Source organism: Anolis sagrei, chromosome 4 (assembly GCF_037176765.1).
Source record: "Anolis sagrei isolate rAnoSag1 chromosome 4, rAnoSag1.mat, whole genome shotgun sequence".
Taxonomy (NCBI): Eukaryota; Metazoa; Chordata; class Lepidosauria; order Squamata; family Dactyloidae; genus Anolis; species Anolis sagrei.
The window spans coordinates 129,997,240-130,012,880 of record NC_090024.1 but is presented as its reverse complement, the minus strand read 5'-3'; the positions used below and the strand labels follow the sequence as shown (position 1 = coordinate 130,012,880).

Here is a 15,641-nt window from a genome sequence, read left to right as displayed (position 1 = left end):
ATGTTCTTCCGGGGCGTGGCTGTTTGGGGGGTTTCGCTTCCGGAAGGGTGCCCGGGCTCGTCCCACCCCCCCCTGGAGGTACGTAGACGGTGAATTTGGGTCCCCTCGGGAAAGGGAAGGAGGCGGCCCGGCCTGTCTGCCTTCCCTCCCTCGCTCGCTCGCCCCGCCCTCGCTCCCTTGCCACCTCAGGCCCGAGCAGCGGGAGGAGTGGCTGCCGCCGCCTTTGCCTCTTGGCAACGCTAAGGCGTCCCTGTGTGTGTGGACGGAGCCATGTTCGCCCCCTCAGGGGGAGGCAGGCGCCCCTCCTCTGGCTCCTGCCAGGACCCCCACCCCTTTTTTCCCGCCTCTAGGGCGGCCAGGCCCCCCTCTGTCTCCCTTCAAGCGAGGGGGGAGGGGCTCCCCTCTGACTTCTGTGGAACTAGTTGGGTCTGACCTAGTTGAGCTCCTCTTGGGATTGGCGAGGTGTGTTTTGGATTGGAGCAAGAGAATGGAGGCCTAGCTTTTTGTGGGTAAAGTTCAAGTTCCTCCAGAGTCACATGAGTCAAACTCAAGGCCCACCTTCGGAGTCCAGCCCTCCATGTCATTTTATTTATTTATTTATTTATTTACTTTGCTTATATACCGCTGTTCTCAGCCCGGGGGCGACTCAAAGCGGTGTACAACATAGAAAGAACAAGGTTCAAAATTCAAGACACAATATAAAATGATCCACAGTCCAGCAATAACAAAAACATCATCATCAAAAAACATCATCATTACTACAAAAGCCATTCCGCATCGTCTCATCGTCCAAACCACAATCCAGTATCCTTTTCTGTTGTTCCATTCCTATAGTCATTACCAATCATTGCACTTCAATGTTCAAACGCCTTCTTGAACAACCAAGTCTTTAATTTCCTGCGGAATATCATCAGGGAGGGAGCCAGTCTGATGTCCATGGGAAGGGTGTTCCACAGCCGAGGAGCCACCACCGAGAAGGCCCTATCTCTCGTCCCCGCCAGCCGTGCCTGTGAGGCTGGCGGGATCAAGAGCAGGGCCTCCCCGGAAGATCTCAAAGTCCTGGTGGGCTCATAGGCCGAGATGCGACCCTCCAGATTCTGGTCCACGAAACCCTGTATTCCTCATCACTGGACATCATGACTAGAGCTAATGGGTGTTGCGATACAGGAACATCAGGGTGGCTGCTATTGGTTTTGTTAAGGGTTTGGATTTTGGCCCCTTTCACACAGCTGTATAAAATTATTTATTTATTTATCGTGACAACCGAATTTATTTTAAAAAACCCAAAAAAGTTTAAAACTTGGCATTATACTAAATTTCCTTTATCAGAAGCCGACCCCTTCGAGTACCTCTGATGTCACTGTAAAGAGGCTCTCCAGTGTGCATGTGGCAACGCTGAAAATGCATTGTAGTAAGTGGTCTGTAGTTTGCTCTTCTCCACACTCGCAGGTCGTGGACTCCACTTTGTAGCCCGGTTTCTTAAGATTGGCTTTGCATAGTGTGGTGCCAGAGCGCAGTCTGTTCAGCGCCTTCCAAGACCAAGTCACCCAATCTTTTGTGTGCCCAGGAGGGTTTCTAATTCCAGTGTCAGCCACCGGTGGCGCAGTGGGTTAAACCCCTGTGCCGGCAGGACGGAAGACCGACAGGTCGCAGGTTCAAATCCGGGGAGAGCGCGGATGAGCTCTCTATCAGCTCTAGCTCCTCATGCGGGGACATGAAAGAAGCCTCTCACAAGAATGGCAACACATCAAAACATCCGGGCATCCCCTGGGCAACATCTTTGCAGATGACCAATTCTCTCACACCAGAAGTGACTTGCAGTTTCTCAAGACACAACAAAAAAGGCCACTGATTGAGGCCGAAGCACTGATGTTGTCCATTGATGCCTCCTAGGTCATGTGGCTGGCGTGACTGCATGGAGTACTGTTACTTTCCCGCCAAAGTGGTCCCTATTGATCTCCTCACATTTGCATGTTTTCACATTGCTAGGTTGGCAGAAGCTGGGGTAGCAACGGGAACTCGCCCTGTTCTGTGGATTTGAACTGCCAACCTTTTGGTCAGCAAGTTCTGCAGCTTAGCAGTTTAACTCGCTGTGCCACCACGGCCTCAGATTTACATTTAAATTTATGTAAATACCAAACATTTACATTTGTGTAAATGTTAAAAATTGATGGAGCAAGCACACTCCTCTGAGGCAGGCCGTTCTTCTGTTTCTGCCATCTGCTTCTCATAATAATAATTCCTCACCTCTCCCTTCAGTTCGAGGCAGGTTACAGCATAATTAAAAAACATGAACATTGCAAAAGTTCAACAAATATATATATATATATGTTTCTATAAAAGATCCACATTAAAATTGCATTTATGTGAAATACATATTAAAGGACACAAAGCAGACATCAAACAAAGGACCAGGAGTTTAAGATATATAGTTAAAATCCCTCTGGGTAGGCCTGCCAGAAGAAATGTGTCTTTAGATGGTTTTTAAATTCCAACAGCTGATCTAGCTGTCAGAGCTCTACTGGCAGGTCATTCCACAGTCTTGGGGTGGTCGACAAAAAGGTCTTTTGGGTGATGGTTGCCAGTCAGGTTCTGGGAGGTTGGAGCAAATGCCCCCCCCCCCCCCCCCCGAGGACCTAAGTGTTTGGGATAAATTGTATGGGAGAAGGCGATCCTGAAGGTAACCTGGACCCAAACCTTGTAGGACGTTAAAAATCAAAACCAACACCTTGTACTTGCCCGGAAGCGAATGGGCAGCCAGTGGAGTGACATTAGAATAGGTGCAATGTGCTCACTCCACTTTGAACTGGATTATATTATATTAAAATCCATCAAAAGTAAAAAAATCACAGCACCCCCTGACTAGCTCTTAGACACCTGCCTGAATAAAAAAGTTTTAGCTTTTTGCCTGAAGGCCAGCAGGGAGGGCTTCCCTGGGAAGAAGGGAGCAGCCATTGGGAACGCCCACTCTCATTCCCACCAATTGAACTTTAGATGCAGGTGGGACCAAGAGAAGGGCCTCTCCTCAAGATCTCAGGGCCTAGGCAGGTTCGTACAAGGGGATGTGGTCAGCCAAATAGCAGAGTGGATTTGGATAATCCAGTTCAAAGCAGATATTGTGGATTATCTGCCTTGATATTCTATATTATATGGCTGTGTGGAAGAAACCTAAGATACAAGACATGTAGAGATTATGTCTAATGTCAAAATGCCCTTTAACTTTATTTCCCCAATTTCAGAGCCACAAGTGCTGTTGAATTGCAATTCCTATCATCCCCAGTCCACATGGCGGATATAACCAAAAGTGATGGTCATTGTCGTTCAGTAATATCTGAGGCCCCAAATTGCGTAAAAACTAAAGAGCACCAATTACTATGTAAAAAAATATAGTTGACCCTATACGCAACAATAATGCTGATGTGGCACTCCATGAAAATGAAGCCCCTTTTACACAGCTGTATAAAATCCACAATGAACTGTACTATATAGCAGTGTGGACTCAGATAATCCAGTTCAAACCAGTTCAAACTACAAGAAAGGAAATTCCATTTGAACATGAGGAAGAGCTTCCTGACTGTGAGAGCCATTCAGCAGTGGAACTCTGCCCCGGAGTGTGGTGGAGGCTCCTTCTTTGGAAGCTTTTAAACAGAGGCTGGATGGCCATCTGTTGGGGGTGATTTGAATGCAATATTCCTGCTTCTTGGCAGGGGGTTGGACTGGATGGCCCATGAGGTCTCTTCCAACTCTTTGATTCTATGATCTGCCTTGATATTCTGGGTTATATGGCTGTGCGGAAGGGCCTTGAGTTTGACATCCTTTTCCTAATTAAGATGCTGTTATTCAATCCCATATCTTCTGCCTTTTTAGTCCACTTTATAACCATGTCACACTGAAAGCCAACAATCCTTATCTTTCTGCTAGATGAAGGCTTATTAAACGTTATCTACTCGCAACCCCTTTTTCTCCTGAGAAACTATATATATCTTTCTGCTAGACCAAGGCTTATTAAACTTTACCCACTCGCAACCCCTTTCCTCCTGAGAAATGTTTACGTGACTCCCCCAAATATATAAAATAGCTGTGGAAACCAAACATTTACTGATAGCAAAGTAGTATTTGCAAAGTTTGCCAAACAGGCTGATTTTTCTTTTTGTGGAGTACAACTGAAGCATTTTCTGCAGAGTCCATTGTAACACATCACTTAATTGCTAACAGAGATGTTAATGTTTAGGTGGCATTTAGAAATGTTTTACTGTTGCCAAATTTTTCATGGCCCCAGCATTGAGCGAAGGAAACCCTATTTGGGGTTGAGACCCATGGTATGCTAGACCCGGTCAAAATCATGTAGCTCTTTCTCAGATCTAGGAACACAGTATGAACTCTGTTACAGTCATAGAGTTGGAAGGGACCGTCCAGTCTAACCCCATTCTACTATGCAGAAACATGAAATCAAATCATCCTCAATCAATGGCCATCCAGCCACTGCTTATAAGGTTCTTAGGAGTTTTCTTCTGCTTAGAGGGAAACTCCCAACTACACTCTGAGGCCCCTACACAGCTGTATAAAATCCACATTATCTGCTTTGAACTGGATTATCTGAGTCCACACTGCCATATAATCTAGTTCAGTATAGATTTTGTACAGCTGTGTGGAAGGGACTACTGTATTCCAGATAAAGTCCGACCAAAGCAGAAGAGAGTGGGACTACCCCACCATGCAAGAATGTCAGAGTAGTGTCACTGACATATGGTTACCATAAACTCACTGCAGGCTGACAGCCCAGTCTAACTCACTGCACTGTTATGAGGATAAAGGCATGTAATCTGTTGTGGAGCTTGTTTGGCATTTATAACAACATCCCCTGACAATTGATGGAATAATGTTGTAACCAAAATAGATACATCTGGGAGGAAGAATACATTTACGTTTTAGAATTTGTTGTCTTGCAATGGATTTTAGAATGTCTCGCTTAGCAAAACCATAAGCATTCACCTGCGAATAAGGATTACTAAAATCAATGGGGCTTGTAGTGTATTAGACAACTGCTGCAATGATCAGCCATTGCAAACCCTTTTCTGTGTCCTTAATTGCTTTACAACTGTTTTGTATAGTTGTTTTAAAGTAATTGAATTTTGGCAGCAGTTTCTTTAAGGATGCTCACATCATATGGAAGTTTTGTTTCCATGAGGAATGACTGTTTTTGGACCCTCGGTATCTTCCTCATATAGTATGAGAAGCAGACATAAAGAGAAATATTTTCTAATGCTACCTGTGTTGATGCTTTCTTTCATTAGGGTTGCTCCACCGGCAACTGGAGCCGACATGGACAAAAGTGGAAACATTCAGTTGGAAATTCCTGACTTCAGCAATTCTGTTCTGAGCCACCTAAACCAGCTGCGTATGCAGGGCAGGCTGTGTGACATTGTAGTCAATGTCCAGGGCCAAGCCTTCAGGGCACACAAAGTTGTACTCGCTGCTAGCTCACCTTACTTTCGGGACCACATGTCTCTCAATGAGATGAGCACGGTCTCCATATCTGTCATCAAAAACCCCACTGTATTTGAGCACCTTCTCTCTTTTTGCTACACTGGGCGAATATGCCTCCAGCTAGCAGATATTATAAGCTACTTGACTGCAGCCAGTTTCCTGCAGATGCAACATATTATAGATAAGTGTACGCAGATCTTGGAGAGCATTCATTTTAAAATTAATGTGTCTGAGGTTGAAGCAGAATTGAGCCAAACAAGGGGAAAGCATCAAGAAAGACCTCCGGATTCCCATCGTACTTCTCCATCTTTGAATCACTCTCTTAGTCCACACCATAGCACTCCAAAAGGAAGCCGTATGGGACAAGTCAGCACGGTGTTGGACATTCGGGAACTTAGTCCTCCTGGGGAGTCTACAAGCCCTCAAATAATTGAACAGAGCTCAGATGCAGAGAGCAGGGAACCAATATTAAGGATTAACAGGGCAGGACAGTGGTATGTGGAGACGGGAGTAGCAGACCATGGTGGGCAGGGTGATGATGACGTCAAGGTCCTTGGAGCAGTACGAATCAAAACCGAGAACCTGGAGGAGTGGCTTGGGACAGAGAACCAGCCTTCTGGAGAAGATGGAAGCAGTGCAGAGGAGGTTACTGCCATGGTGATTGATACAACAGGACATGGATCTATGGGGCAAGAAAGTTATACCTTAGGCTCATCAGGAGCAAAAGTGGCCAGACCCACCAGCACTGAGATTGACAGGTAAGACTAGCTGTTGTTTGTTGCCATTATTACAGTTGTTATTGTTAGTGGAGTATGCCTTTAAGTCAGTGCTGACATATGGTGATTCTATGGCAAAAATATCATAGGGGGTTCCTGGTAGAATTTGTTCAGAGGGGGCTTGTCCTTGCATTGAGTCAAGACTGGAAATTTTGAAACTTTCCTAAGGTTGCCCAAAACTTTCCATGGTGTGGATTTGAACCCTTTGAGTTTCCTTTGTAGAGATAATAAGTGGGGTAGATATAAACATAATAATAATAACCTCCCAGTATCCTAGTCCACCAACCAAACTACTACATTGGCTCATAATATAACAATTATTATTAAAAGTATTTTTTTTTTACTATTATTCACTTTTGCAGTGTTTCAGATGTGTTTTAGGTACGTCACCTTCAATTTTAATTTATTTTCAACTCGAGGTGGGTCACAATATAGTCAAATAAATCTATAAAATCACATAGTAAAACTTAGCTAAATAACACTCATAAAAGCATATATCAAAACATAGACATATTAAACTGTATGAGACAAAAGTTAAAACACAGTAACCATAGAATGAGATTTTAAAAGTCAAAGTTAAAACTGATTGGATAGATCTGCAGGAAAAGATAGGTCTTCGGTTATCTCTTAAATTCTGACAGCTCATGTAGGTGTCAAAGCTCTTCCCACAGGTTATTCCTCAGTTTTGGGGAGACCAATGAAAAAGTCATATAGGTGAGGTTTGCCGGTTGCCCCCCAGAGGACCTCAGTGTCTGAAGAGGTAGCTTGTAAATGAGTAGGCGATCCTGTAAGTAACCTGGACCTAAACCATGTAGGGATTTAAAGGTCAAAACCAATACTTTGTACTTTGCCTGGAAACTTACTGGCAACCAGAGGAGTGATTGTCATATAGATGTAATATGCTCACTCCTAGATGTTTCTATAACTAGTTTGGCTGCTGTCTTTCAAGTTAATTGACGTTTCCAAACATGGTACAGAAATAGCCCAGTGTAAAGTGTATTGCAGAAGTCCAATCTTGAAGTTATCAGCACATACACTGCCATCTTTAAGTCCTCCAATATAGGAAGGGGTGCTGCTGATGTATCGGCCAAAGCTGGTAGCAAGCATTCCTGACCATTGCATCTACCTGGACTTACATTTGGAGAGATGGATCCAGGAGCATTCCCAAGCTGCAAACATAGTTTTTTGGGGAGAGTGTAACCCTATCCAGAACTGGTTGACACATCTCAATCCCCAGGTTAAGACCTTAATAGCAAGCACCTGTGTCTTATCTGGATTCAGTATCAGTTTGTTTTTCCTTACTTTCTCTAAGCATTCATTCAGAGGAGACAGACTCTCCTTAGCTAAGGCTGTTTGGAAAGGCGTGAAGAAATATATTTAGGTGTCATCAGTGTACTAATAGCACCCTGTACCATGCCTCCAGATGATCTCTCCCAGAGGTTTCATGTAAATGTTAAAAAGCATTGGGTTATAGAATGGCACTTTGTGGGATACCATAAAACAACTCCTTTGTGGAGGAACAGCTATCCCCAGGCACCACCACCTGGAACCTGCCTAAGAGGTATGACCAGAACAACTCCAGCATAATGCCGCCAGTTCCCAACCTCCCCCAGGCATTCCATAGAGATACCATAGTTGATGGTATCGAATGCTACTAAGAAATATAGAAGCACCAACAAGGACACACTCCGCCTGTCAGTGTTAAGATGGAGATCATCCACTAAAGCAACCATAACTTTACATGTAATCAATACCCCATCTCCCGGATATTGCTATTATACTCTAATCTTAGTTGGCCTTGGCTCACTTGGTATGATTGGCTTGCTGGCTTTATTGGCCGTTTAATATTTTAGCAACTATTTTAATGGATCATTATGTGTGTTTTATATAATTTATGCTTAATTTTTATGCAAGATGCAAGGTAAATGGCAGGTTATATTATCATTTAATCTTTGTATAATTTTTTCATAGCTGTTGTTTCCTTTTGAGATTTGATTAGACTGTTTTTGTATTTTTTTTTCCTATGAATGTGTTTGGTATTGAATATTTGCCATTTTTTGTTGGAATCTACCCGTACTCCCCTCAGGGAGAGAGGGCGGAATATAAATAAAGATGATGGTGATGTTGATGATGATGATGATAATGATAGCAGTCTCAACTCTGTATCCTGCTCTGAAGCTGGTTTGAAATGGGTCAGGGAAGGGTGTGTCATCCAAGTCTACTTGGAGGGCAATTGCCTTCTCAGTCACCTTGCTCAAAAAAGGAAGGTTAGATTGGTCTTTAAGATCCAGGGGATCCATAAGCTACAGACAATTTCTGCCTGCAAGGCTGCAATTTGCAGAAGATTAGCAACACATAGTGTAGAAATGATGAGCTGGTCAGAGCCTTCTAGCATGTGATGATAGGATTCCATTCCTCAAATAGAAAATTATTCATAGAACATTTAAAATGGGACTTGCGATCTGTCTACCCTGCTCCCTGAGACAGCCTCCCCAGTCATTTGCCCAGATGTTTTAGAGACTATAGCTGCATATATGGCCAATAGTCAGGGATTCGCCTTCCGGCTGATATGGGCGGGGTAGAAATAGTGTAAATAAATAAATAAATAACACATGTAAGATAAAACGCCTGGGAACATCAAATTAGGGGAAACTTTACCAAAGTATTGTTATTTCTAAAAAGAAAATAATTGCATTTTTCCAGGATCAGTCACTATTAATAATTTTCAAAAGGCAGAAAAATCTCTTAACACTCATCAATAGATCGCTAGCTTTATCTCCTAAATAGTTTTTGTAATAAGTCTATCTCTTATAATCTATCAAGTCCCTATCGCGCTTGTAACAAGTACACCTCAGTTAACAGGTTGCAGCAGTGTGTTTGCATTATAATTTCCATCTTTAAAAAAATCTGCTGAAGATTGCAAAGTTTTGCATACTGGCATGTCTCTTTAGGAGTAAGACCCATTTTGTCTAACTCTGACCATAGTGAATACTTTTACACATTTATTTAAAAGCTAGATATTGAACAGCCACATATGTATGCACATATAGAGAAATATTTGTATCTTTAAACTGCTTTTTAACTTATTTACCACTTATTATGACTGTAATAATGTATGGTTGGTTACTTTCACTGACAACACAGGCCCAAGTTTCCTTATCCTGTTTTATATTTTGCACAGTCTACCCCACCCTTTCTATGTTATTAGCTATTAATGGAATGGGAATTCTACAATTTTCCTCCTCTGTGTTGTAGTATTATATTGCATAAATAACCATTTTTATTTTCTGCAGATTTAGTCCTTCTGGTAGTGTGGTCACTGTAAATGAGCGATACAGGTCAAAAAGTGAATCTCCATGGCGGGTTGATGAACCTAAGCAACACAGTTCTCAGGTGGGTGTTGCTTGTTTGGGCTGTGTTTGTAGTATTATTTATTTATTTTATTTACAATATTTGTATATCACTTTTCTCACCCCGAGGGGGACTCAAAGCGGTTTACTCATAACTAATGGCAAAAATTCAATGCCAGTACAAACAGTTACAATTATACACCACAATTAGACATAAATTAAATTTAAAAAATACATCCATGAGAAATAAAACAATTATTAAATCAGTAAGACAGTCTCGTCCATCAAATTGCTGTTTCAGTCATTGTCTTTCCGAAATGCTGCATATATTTACTTCTATTGCCCAAAGGCCTGGTCCCAAAACCATGATTTTAATTTTTTTTTCTAAAAGCCAGGAGGGAGGGAGCAGATCTTACCTCATTTGGGAGTGTGTTCCATAGGCGGGGGGCCACAGCTTTCTGGACCCTGCACCTTTTGTGCTATTTCCTTCTACTGGCTTGGTTCGACTTATGTGCACATGGGCTTCTATTCCCTGGGCTGCTGCCACAGCTGGTTATTATTGCTGCTGTCCCTTAGTGTCATTTTTAAAAATGGTCTAACTCTTAAATCTGACAAATGGTAATCAGCTCACAAATTATAATAAGCACTGAGATTACCGTATTATGTGAATCGAATTCACACCTTAATTTTGGCTAAGTGAGTTTACCAAAAAATAAAGACTTTCTCTATATATTTCAGATTTTAATATTAATGTCAAAAATAGGTAGTGTGATTTTACATAGAATTTGTGCTATATTAGAACGGTAAGGACAAATATCACTTAAGTGAAATAAACATTAAATATTAAATAACCAGAAAAATAAAATAAGGTGTGAACACTAAACTAATCTATGAATCTGCTATTGCAACACATCCAATGAAGTGGTTTAAAGCCAATCTTAAAAAAAGATTAGAACTATGTACGTTATAGTCAAATAAATACAGTACTTCCCCTTCCCCCCTCCCCACAACTGATCATCTTTTATTCTTCTCTGTAATTAATTTGCTCTAGGTGGAAGACTCTGCAATCGTCGGAGTGAGTGGCTATGTTGAATATCTGCGTGAACAGGAAGTATCTGAGCGGTGGTTTCGTTACAACCCTCGACTCACCTGCATTTATTGTGCTAAATCCTTCAACCAGAAGGGCAGCTTGGACCGGCACATGCGTCTCCACATGGGCATCACACCTTTTGTTTGCCGTATGTGTGGGAAAAAGTACACCCGAAAGGATCAGCTGGAATACCATATCCGCAAACACACAGGAAACAAGCCCTTTCACTGCCACGTCTGTGGGAAGAGCTTCCCCTTCCAGGCCATCCTCAACCAGCACTTTCGTAAGAACCACCCTGGGTGCATGCCCCTGGAGGGGCCACACAGCATCTCCCCAGAGACCACGGTCACGTCAAGAGGGCAAACCGGGGAGGAATCCCCTCTTCGGGAAGAAGCCGGCATGGCTGGGGAGACGGCTCAGGGGTCTGTGTCCACCACTGGACCCGACTGAGGCGGAAGGGTGAGGGGGATCCTCTCGATCGATACAGCAAACCCCACGAGGTGGCACGCTTATCTTGTCATCTGGGCAGTGTTACGGCTGGACAACGATGCTCCTGAAATGTTGCCAAAATAGAACAAAAAGTAGGATAACAAAGTGCTAAAAGTTCTCCTCTTTACCTCATCTCCTTGTGGAGGGGAGAACAAAACTGAGTCAACTAACCTCTGATTCAGGGATTGACAGCTTTGGGAAGGTTTTTTAATTAACCGCGTTGAGCAATGAGAAAGGAGAGACAGCTTTTCTAAATTTCTTGGTAACAGACCTTACATATCGTCTGTGGGCTGTAGGCTCTAGTTGTTATGAGTGCTGAATGTCTGCATTCATGACAGGCTTTAAGAGTCAGGGGATTAAGAACTGCTTTTTATGCCCACCCACAATCTGTCTCCCAGGTAATTTTTTAAAAGAACAATGGCTTTCTTAGTAAATCCTAGCTTGTTTTATTTTATCTTGTTTTATTTTGATGTGTGTTGTTTTTTTTAACGACCCATTGCTTAAGGGCTGTTAGATCAGTGGAGAAATTTACCCCTTCAAGGTATGTGGCCTTGCTTGTTTATTTCCACATATTACGAGGCTAGCAACCTTTTGAGCAGTATTTCAGATATGACAATATTTAAGTAATTAAGCTACTGAAAAAGGACAGTGTTTGGCTTGGCCAAGTTCAGAAGATATTTTCAATTGAAAAAATGTGGATTGCGCAAAACACAATTATTTGTCTTTGTGCACTGCAAAAACTGAAAGAAAATAGGGTAACATTTGCAGTTCCGATGAATTGTTAAGATCACAAAGAACATCCTTTTCCTAGCTTGCACTTGATCTAATAATACAGCAATATTTGTATATCAAAAGAGTCAAATCCGGTGGGGAAAGAAATTGTTTGTTTGCCTGTTTTCCCTTTTTTAATTTTTTTATATGAAAAAGTGCAAAAAAAAATCTCCTAATTAGTAATAATGCGTGAGGGTGAATATTACAGTTTCTTACAAGCAATGCTAAGTCCCAGCACCTTTATACTATTTCACCTATGAGGTTATTAAGGAGATAACGCAGTTGCCAAATGTAGTAAATATATGACTATCTCACACCCCGACTTTATATGTTCTTTATACTTGAAAGGGTGCAAAATCTCTTGAACGTGTGTCAGAGACTAGCAAAATATCAGCAGTTTTTCTTTACGCTGTACAAGAAATGGTACTAATTGAAGAGATCTGATCTCTTCAACTAGCACCTTGCACTGCTGATAAGGATTCCGGAAATTTGCAAACTGATTTACAGGAAACTGGTGAAAAAAGCAAAGGGGAATTAGAAGTTTCAAATGGGCAAAAGCTTAGTTAACATTATGGGAAGAAAAAGATAGCTTTGTGACAAAATTGCTTGTTCTTTGGTGGTAACGTTGGGGCAATCTAGCCACCTTAGACAAGTTTTTCTGCTTGTAAAAAAGGAGTATAGTTTCTTAATTCATGTTTGGCTGGAAGAATGAACAAAAGCGGATAATTATGTGATACCCTCAGCATCCATTTTTTTTCTGTTTACACCTCGTGGTGCACCTCGTGGTGGAGTGCAGTAAATAGTGGTTTCTTTTATGCTCACAGCAAAGAGAGCCACCCAAAAGGTCAATGCACAAACTTAAAAGAGCCGGGCAAAAACCTCCCAGGCATTCGCCCAAAGACACTTTCCTTGGAGTTGAAGTGCGGGAGGAGAATAGAAATGAACGTATATGCTGCTTTAGTCTTAGCATTCAGATTTACCAAAAAGAGGCAATCTACACTAAAGAGCATTAGAAAATATTTCTAGTTACTTATAATAAAGATTTAAGCATTTAAAAGATAGAACTTTAAAATATTACCAAACTCTAAGGCGTACATTTATTTATTTATTTACACATATGTTATATATAGTTATAATGAGAAGGTTTCTCTGCTCAGTTGGTGATGGTGTGTAATGACCATACGAAAGAGTTTCCTCCAAAGCAGATTGCAGCAAAATCCATCCAAGATGAAGTAGCAAAGAGCTTTTTAACAAGGAGTACTGAATGTGGTGGTGTTCATGGATCTGTGAGTTTTATTAAGCAAGTTCTTACTGTACTGATACTGTGAACTGAGAGCTGCAAAATAATTCAGGGTCATGTCAGCCATTGCCGGCTTGCGAATAGACTCCTCTTTAATTAGCTTGGCCAGAGTCATTAAGCACTTCTTGCATCTTAGCTGTCAAAGAAAAGTAAAGCTTGTGAAAGATTTTTAATTGCCACTGTAGAAATGTATCATTTCTAATTGCATGCGAAGGAGCCAATATTCTTGCCCAAATCTCATTTGAAGTGAGATTTGCCGTTTGTAGCTAAAGCCATTGACCTCATTCAGATGTGCAGCTAAGCTACAAGAGGAAGTCCGTATGAGCCTTTATACACTTTCTTTTTGTCCTCTAGCACATCCAGTGCTTTTGCTTCTGTTGCAGAATAACATTTTAGTTTAATTCTTGTGTTTTTTTTAATTAAGCCAAATGGAAATCATACTGTATGATGGATAGTTAAGATCAGCTGAAGTATATGGATAGGACAATGTTCTGAGCTTCCTTCTAATGTGTTGGAAGCATCTAATTTCTTTGTAGTTGTTCAAGGAGAAGGGAACATGTAAGTCCAAAGCTTATTGTGGCTTGGTGTCATAATGCTAAGCCATGCTCTAGTATTATATTTGAGTGTAGCCATGGATTGTTAATGTGTGTACCTGTGCACACATGCATATGTCTGCAAAAGTTGTGGACGATCTCTAATCCGTTGGCTGTTGCATTTTTAAGAAAAGCAGTTTGTTAGTTGCCAGAATCCTGAGACTATTATCTTTTTTTTGGTACAGATAGCAAGTTTCTAATGAGAAAAGTGTGGAAACTTTAGGAGATGGTGAGATGTATGTCTTCTACGAATACCATGATATTAAAGAAGTGGCACAGCATTTATTTCTTTGTCTGAATCTGTGTTCCCTGATCTGTGACAAAATAATTAGAACTTTAAATTAGAAATCTTACAGAGAAAAAAAGTACAATTTGTTTATCTGAACAAAACAAAACACAGTTTTTGAATATGTGCAAGTTGTTCTCAGTGGCATGATTTCAATTGCAGACTATACATTGTTTTGATGGGACATGTAAAGTGTGGGTTGCCTAGATGACAGGGTTGTTACCAAAGCCTTCGAGGCTCTGGACTTAGAGACCCACAAGAGATGGTTCCAAGGAGAAGAATGACAGACCGGAGGCAGAGATGTTGCTCCTGGTTAGTCCGGGGAGGAGCTTTGCTGTGCCTAGGGCTCAGGGTGGAATCTAGTAGGGAAATGGCTATAGGAGGAAATAGCAAAAGTTGTTCAAAGCATACAAATCCTGGAACTGGTTTATTTTTTATTGAAGTCGGAAATATATTAATCTAGGTCAAAAAATACCCTTTTTCTTTTGTCGTGTCAGGAGCAGCCTGAGAAACTGCAAGTCGCTTCTGGTGTGAGAGAATTGGCCGTCTGCAAGGACGTTGCCCAGGGGACACCTGGATGATTTATGATGTTTTATCATCCTTGTGGAAGGCTTCTCTCATGTCCCCGCATGAGGGGCTGGAGCTGATAGAGGGAGCTCATCCGCCTCTCTCCGGATTCGAACCTGCGACCTGTCGGTCTTCAGTCCTGCCGGCACAGGGGTTTAGCCCACTGTGCCACCGGGGGCTCCTGTGACATGACTTTTTGAGTACTGGCTTGCAACGCTGGTTCTGTTGTCTATATAGACATTGGGTTGTGCAGTGTATTTGTTCCTAGCCATTTTTTAAAGGAAGTAGTATATGAAGGTGATCAGATTAGATAGAACTGGAGAAAAATGTGCCAATACATTACTGTGATCCTGTTGGTTTTTTTTTTTTTTTACAGAACTGTGGCCTATAATTGCAAGTGTTTTTATGTTCAGTGCTATAACCTCAGCCATGATGCCACTCCTGACCTACTGTGCCCTTAGTAGCATTAGGCACAGTGCTTGGCTGCCCTGTGACCTCAGTCACAAGGCAGGCTCGGGCAGACGTAACTGTCCACATTGCAAATAAACTGGTGACTTACATTTCTGTTCAGCGCAGCTACAACTTTTCACCCTTGCAAAACTGTGATTTCAACTGTGATTCAAAGGGGGAGTTACACAAAACCCTTTTGTATCATTAATACCTCATGAATGAATGACCCAAATCCAGGAGAAGGTGTTATTGAGGTGTAAAACTGGTCTTACCACTTTCAGTGTGACTTACTAAAACTGTGAGTTGGATACTGCCAGTATTGTAATGTGACTGCCTATGGCGATCGTCTTTAGAGGGGAATGACACATAGGTTCCATAGCTCTAAATGTGCATAAATAAATAAATATGCGAAATGTGAATTTTTCAAGTTGTTCCTTCCCTAAACCTGCTGTTCTACATTGATCTTTACAAAGCAATTGGAA

General features: G+C 41.8%; 1 protein-coding gene across 1 annotated transcript; it reads left to right on the top strand.

The window, feature by feature from the left end:
* Positions 1-2: 2 nt before the first annotated feature.
* ZBTB37 (zinc finger and BTB domain containing 37) lies at positions 3-12,285 on the top strand. The gene is made up of 4 exons (XM_060774391.2): positions 3-78; positions 5,295-6,245; positions 9,557-9,656; positions 10,665-12,285. Exons 2-4 carry the CDS (start codon positions 5,323-5,325, stop codon positions 11,151-11,153), a joined length of 1,512 nt encoding a protein of 503 aa, XP_060630374.1. The 5' UTR covers positions 3-78; positions 5,295-5,322; the 3' UTR covers positions 11,154-12,285.
* The last annotated feature ends 3,356 nt before the right edge of the window (positions 12,286-15,641 follow it).

What these genes read in the sequence shown, in the direction of transcription:
- ZBTB37 (XM_060774391.2), top strand. Translation starts at nt 5,323, where the DNA reads ATGGACAAAAGTGGAAACATTCAGTTGGAAATTCCTGACTTCAGCAAT. An exon ending in ACCAGCACTGAGATTGACAG is followed by an intron (nt 6,246 to 9,556) that starts GTAAGACTAGCT and finishes TATTTTCTGCAG; the next exon opens with ATTTAGTCCTTCTGGTAGTG. An exon ending in CTAAGCAACACAGTTCTCAG is followed by an intron (nt 9,657 to 10,664) that starts GTGGGTGTTGCT and finishes AATTTGCTCTAG; the next exon opens with GTGGAAGACTCTGCAATCGT.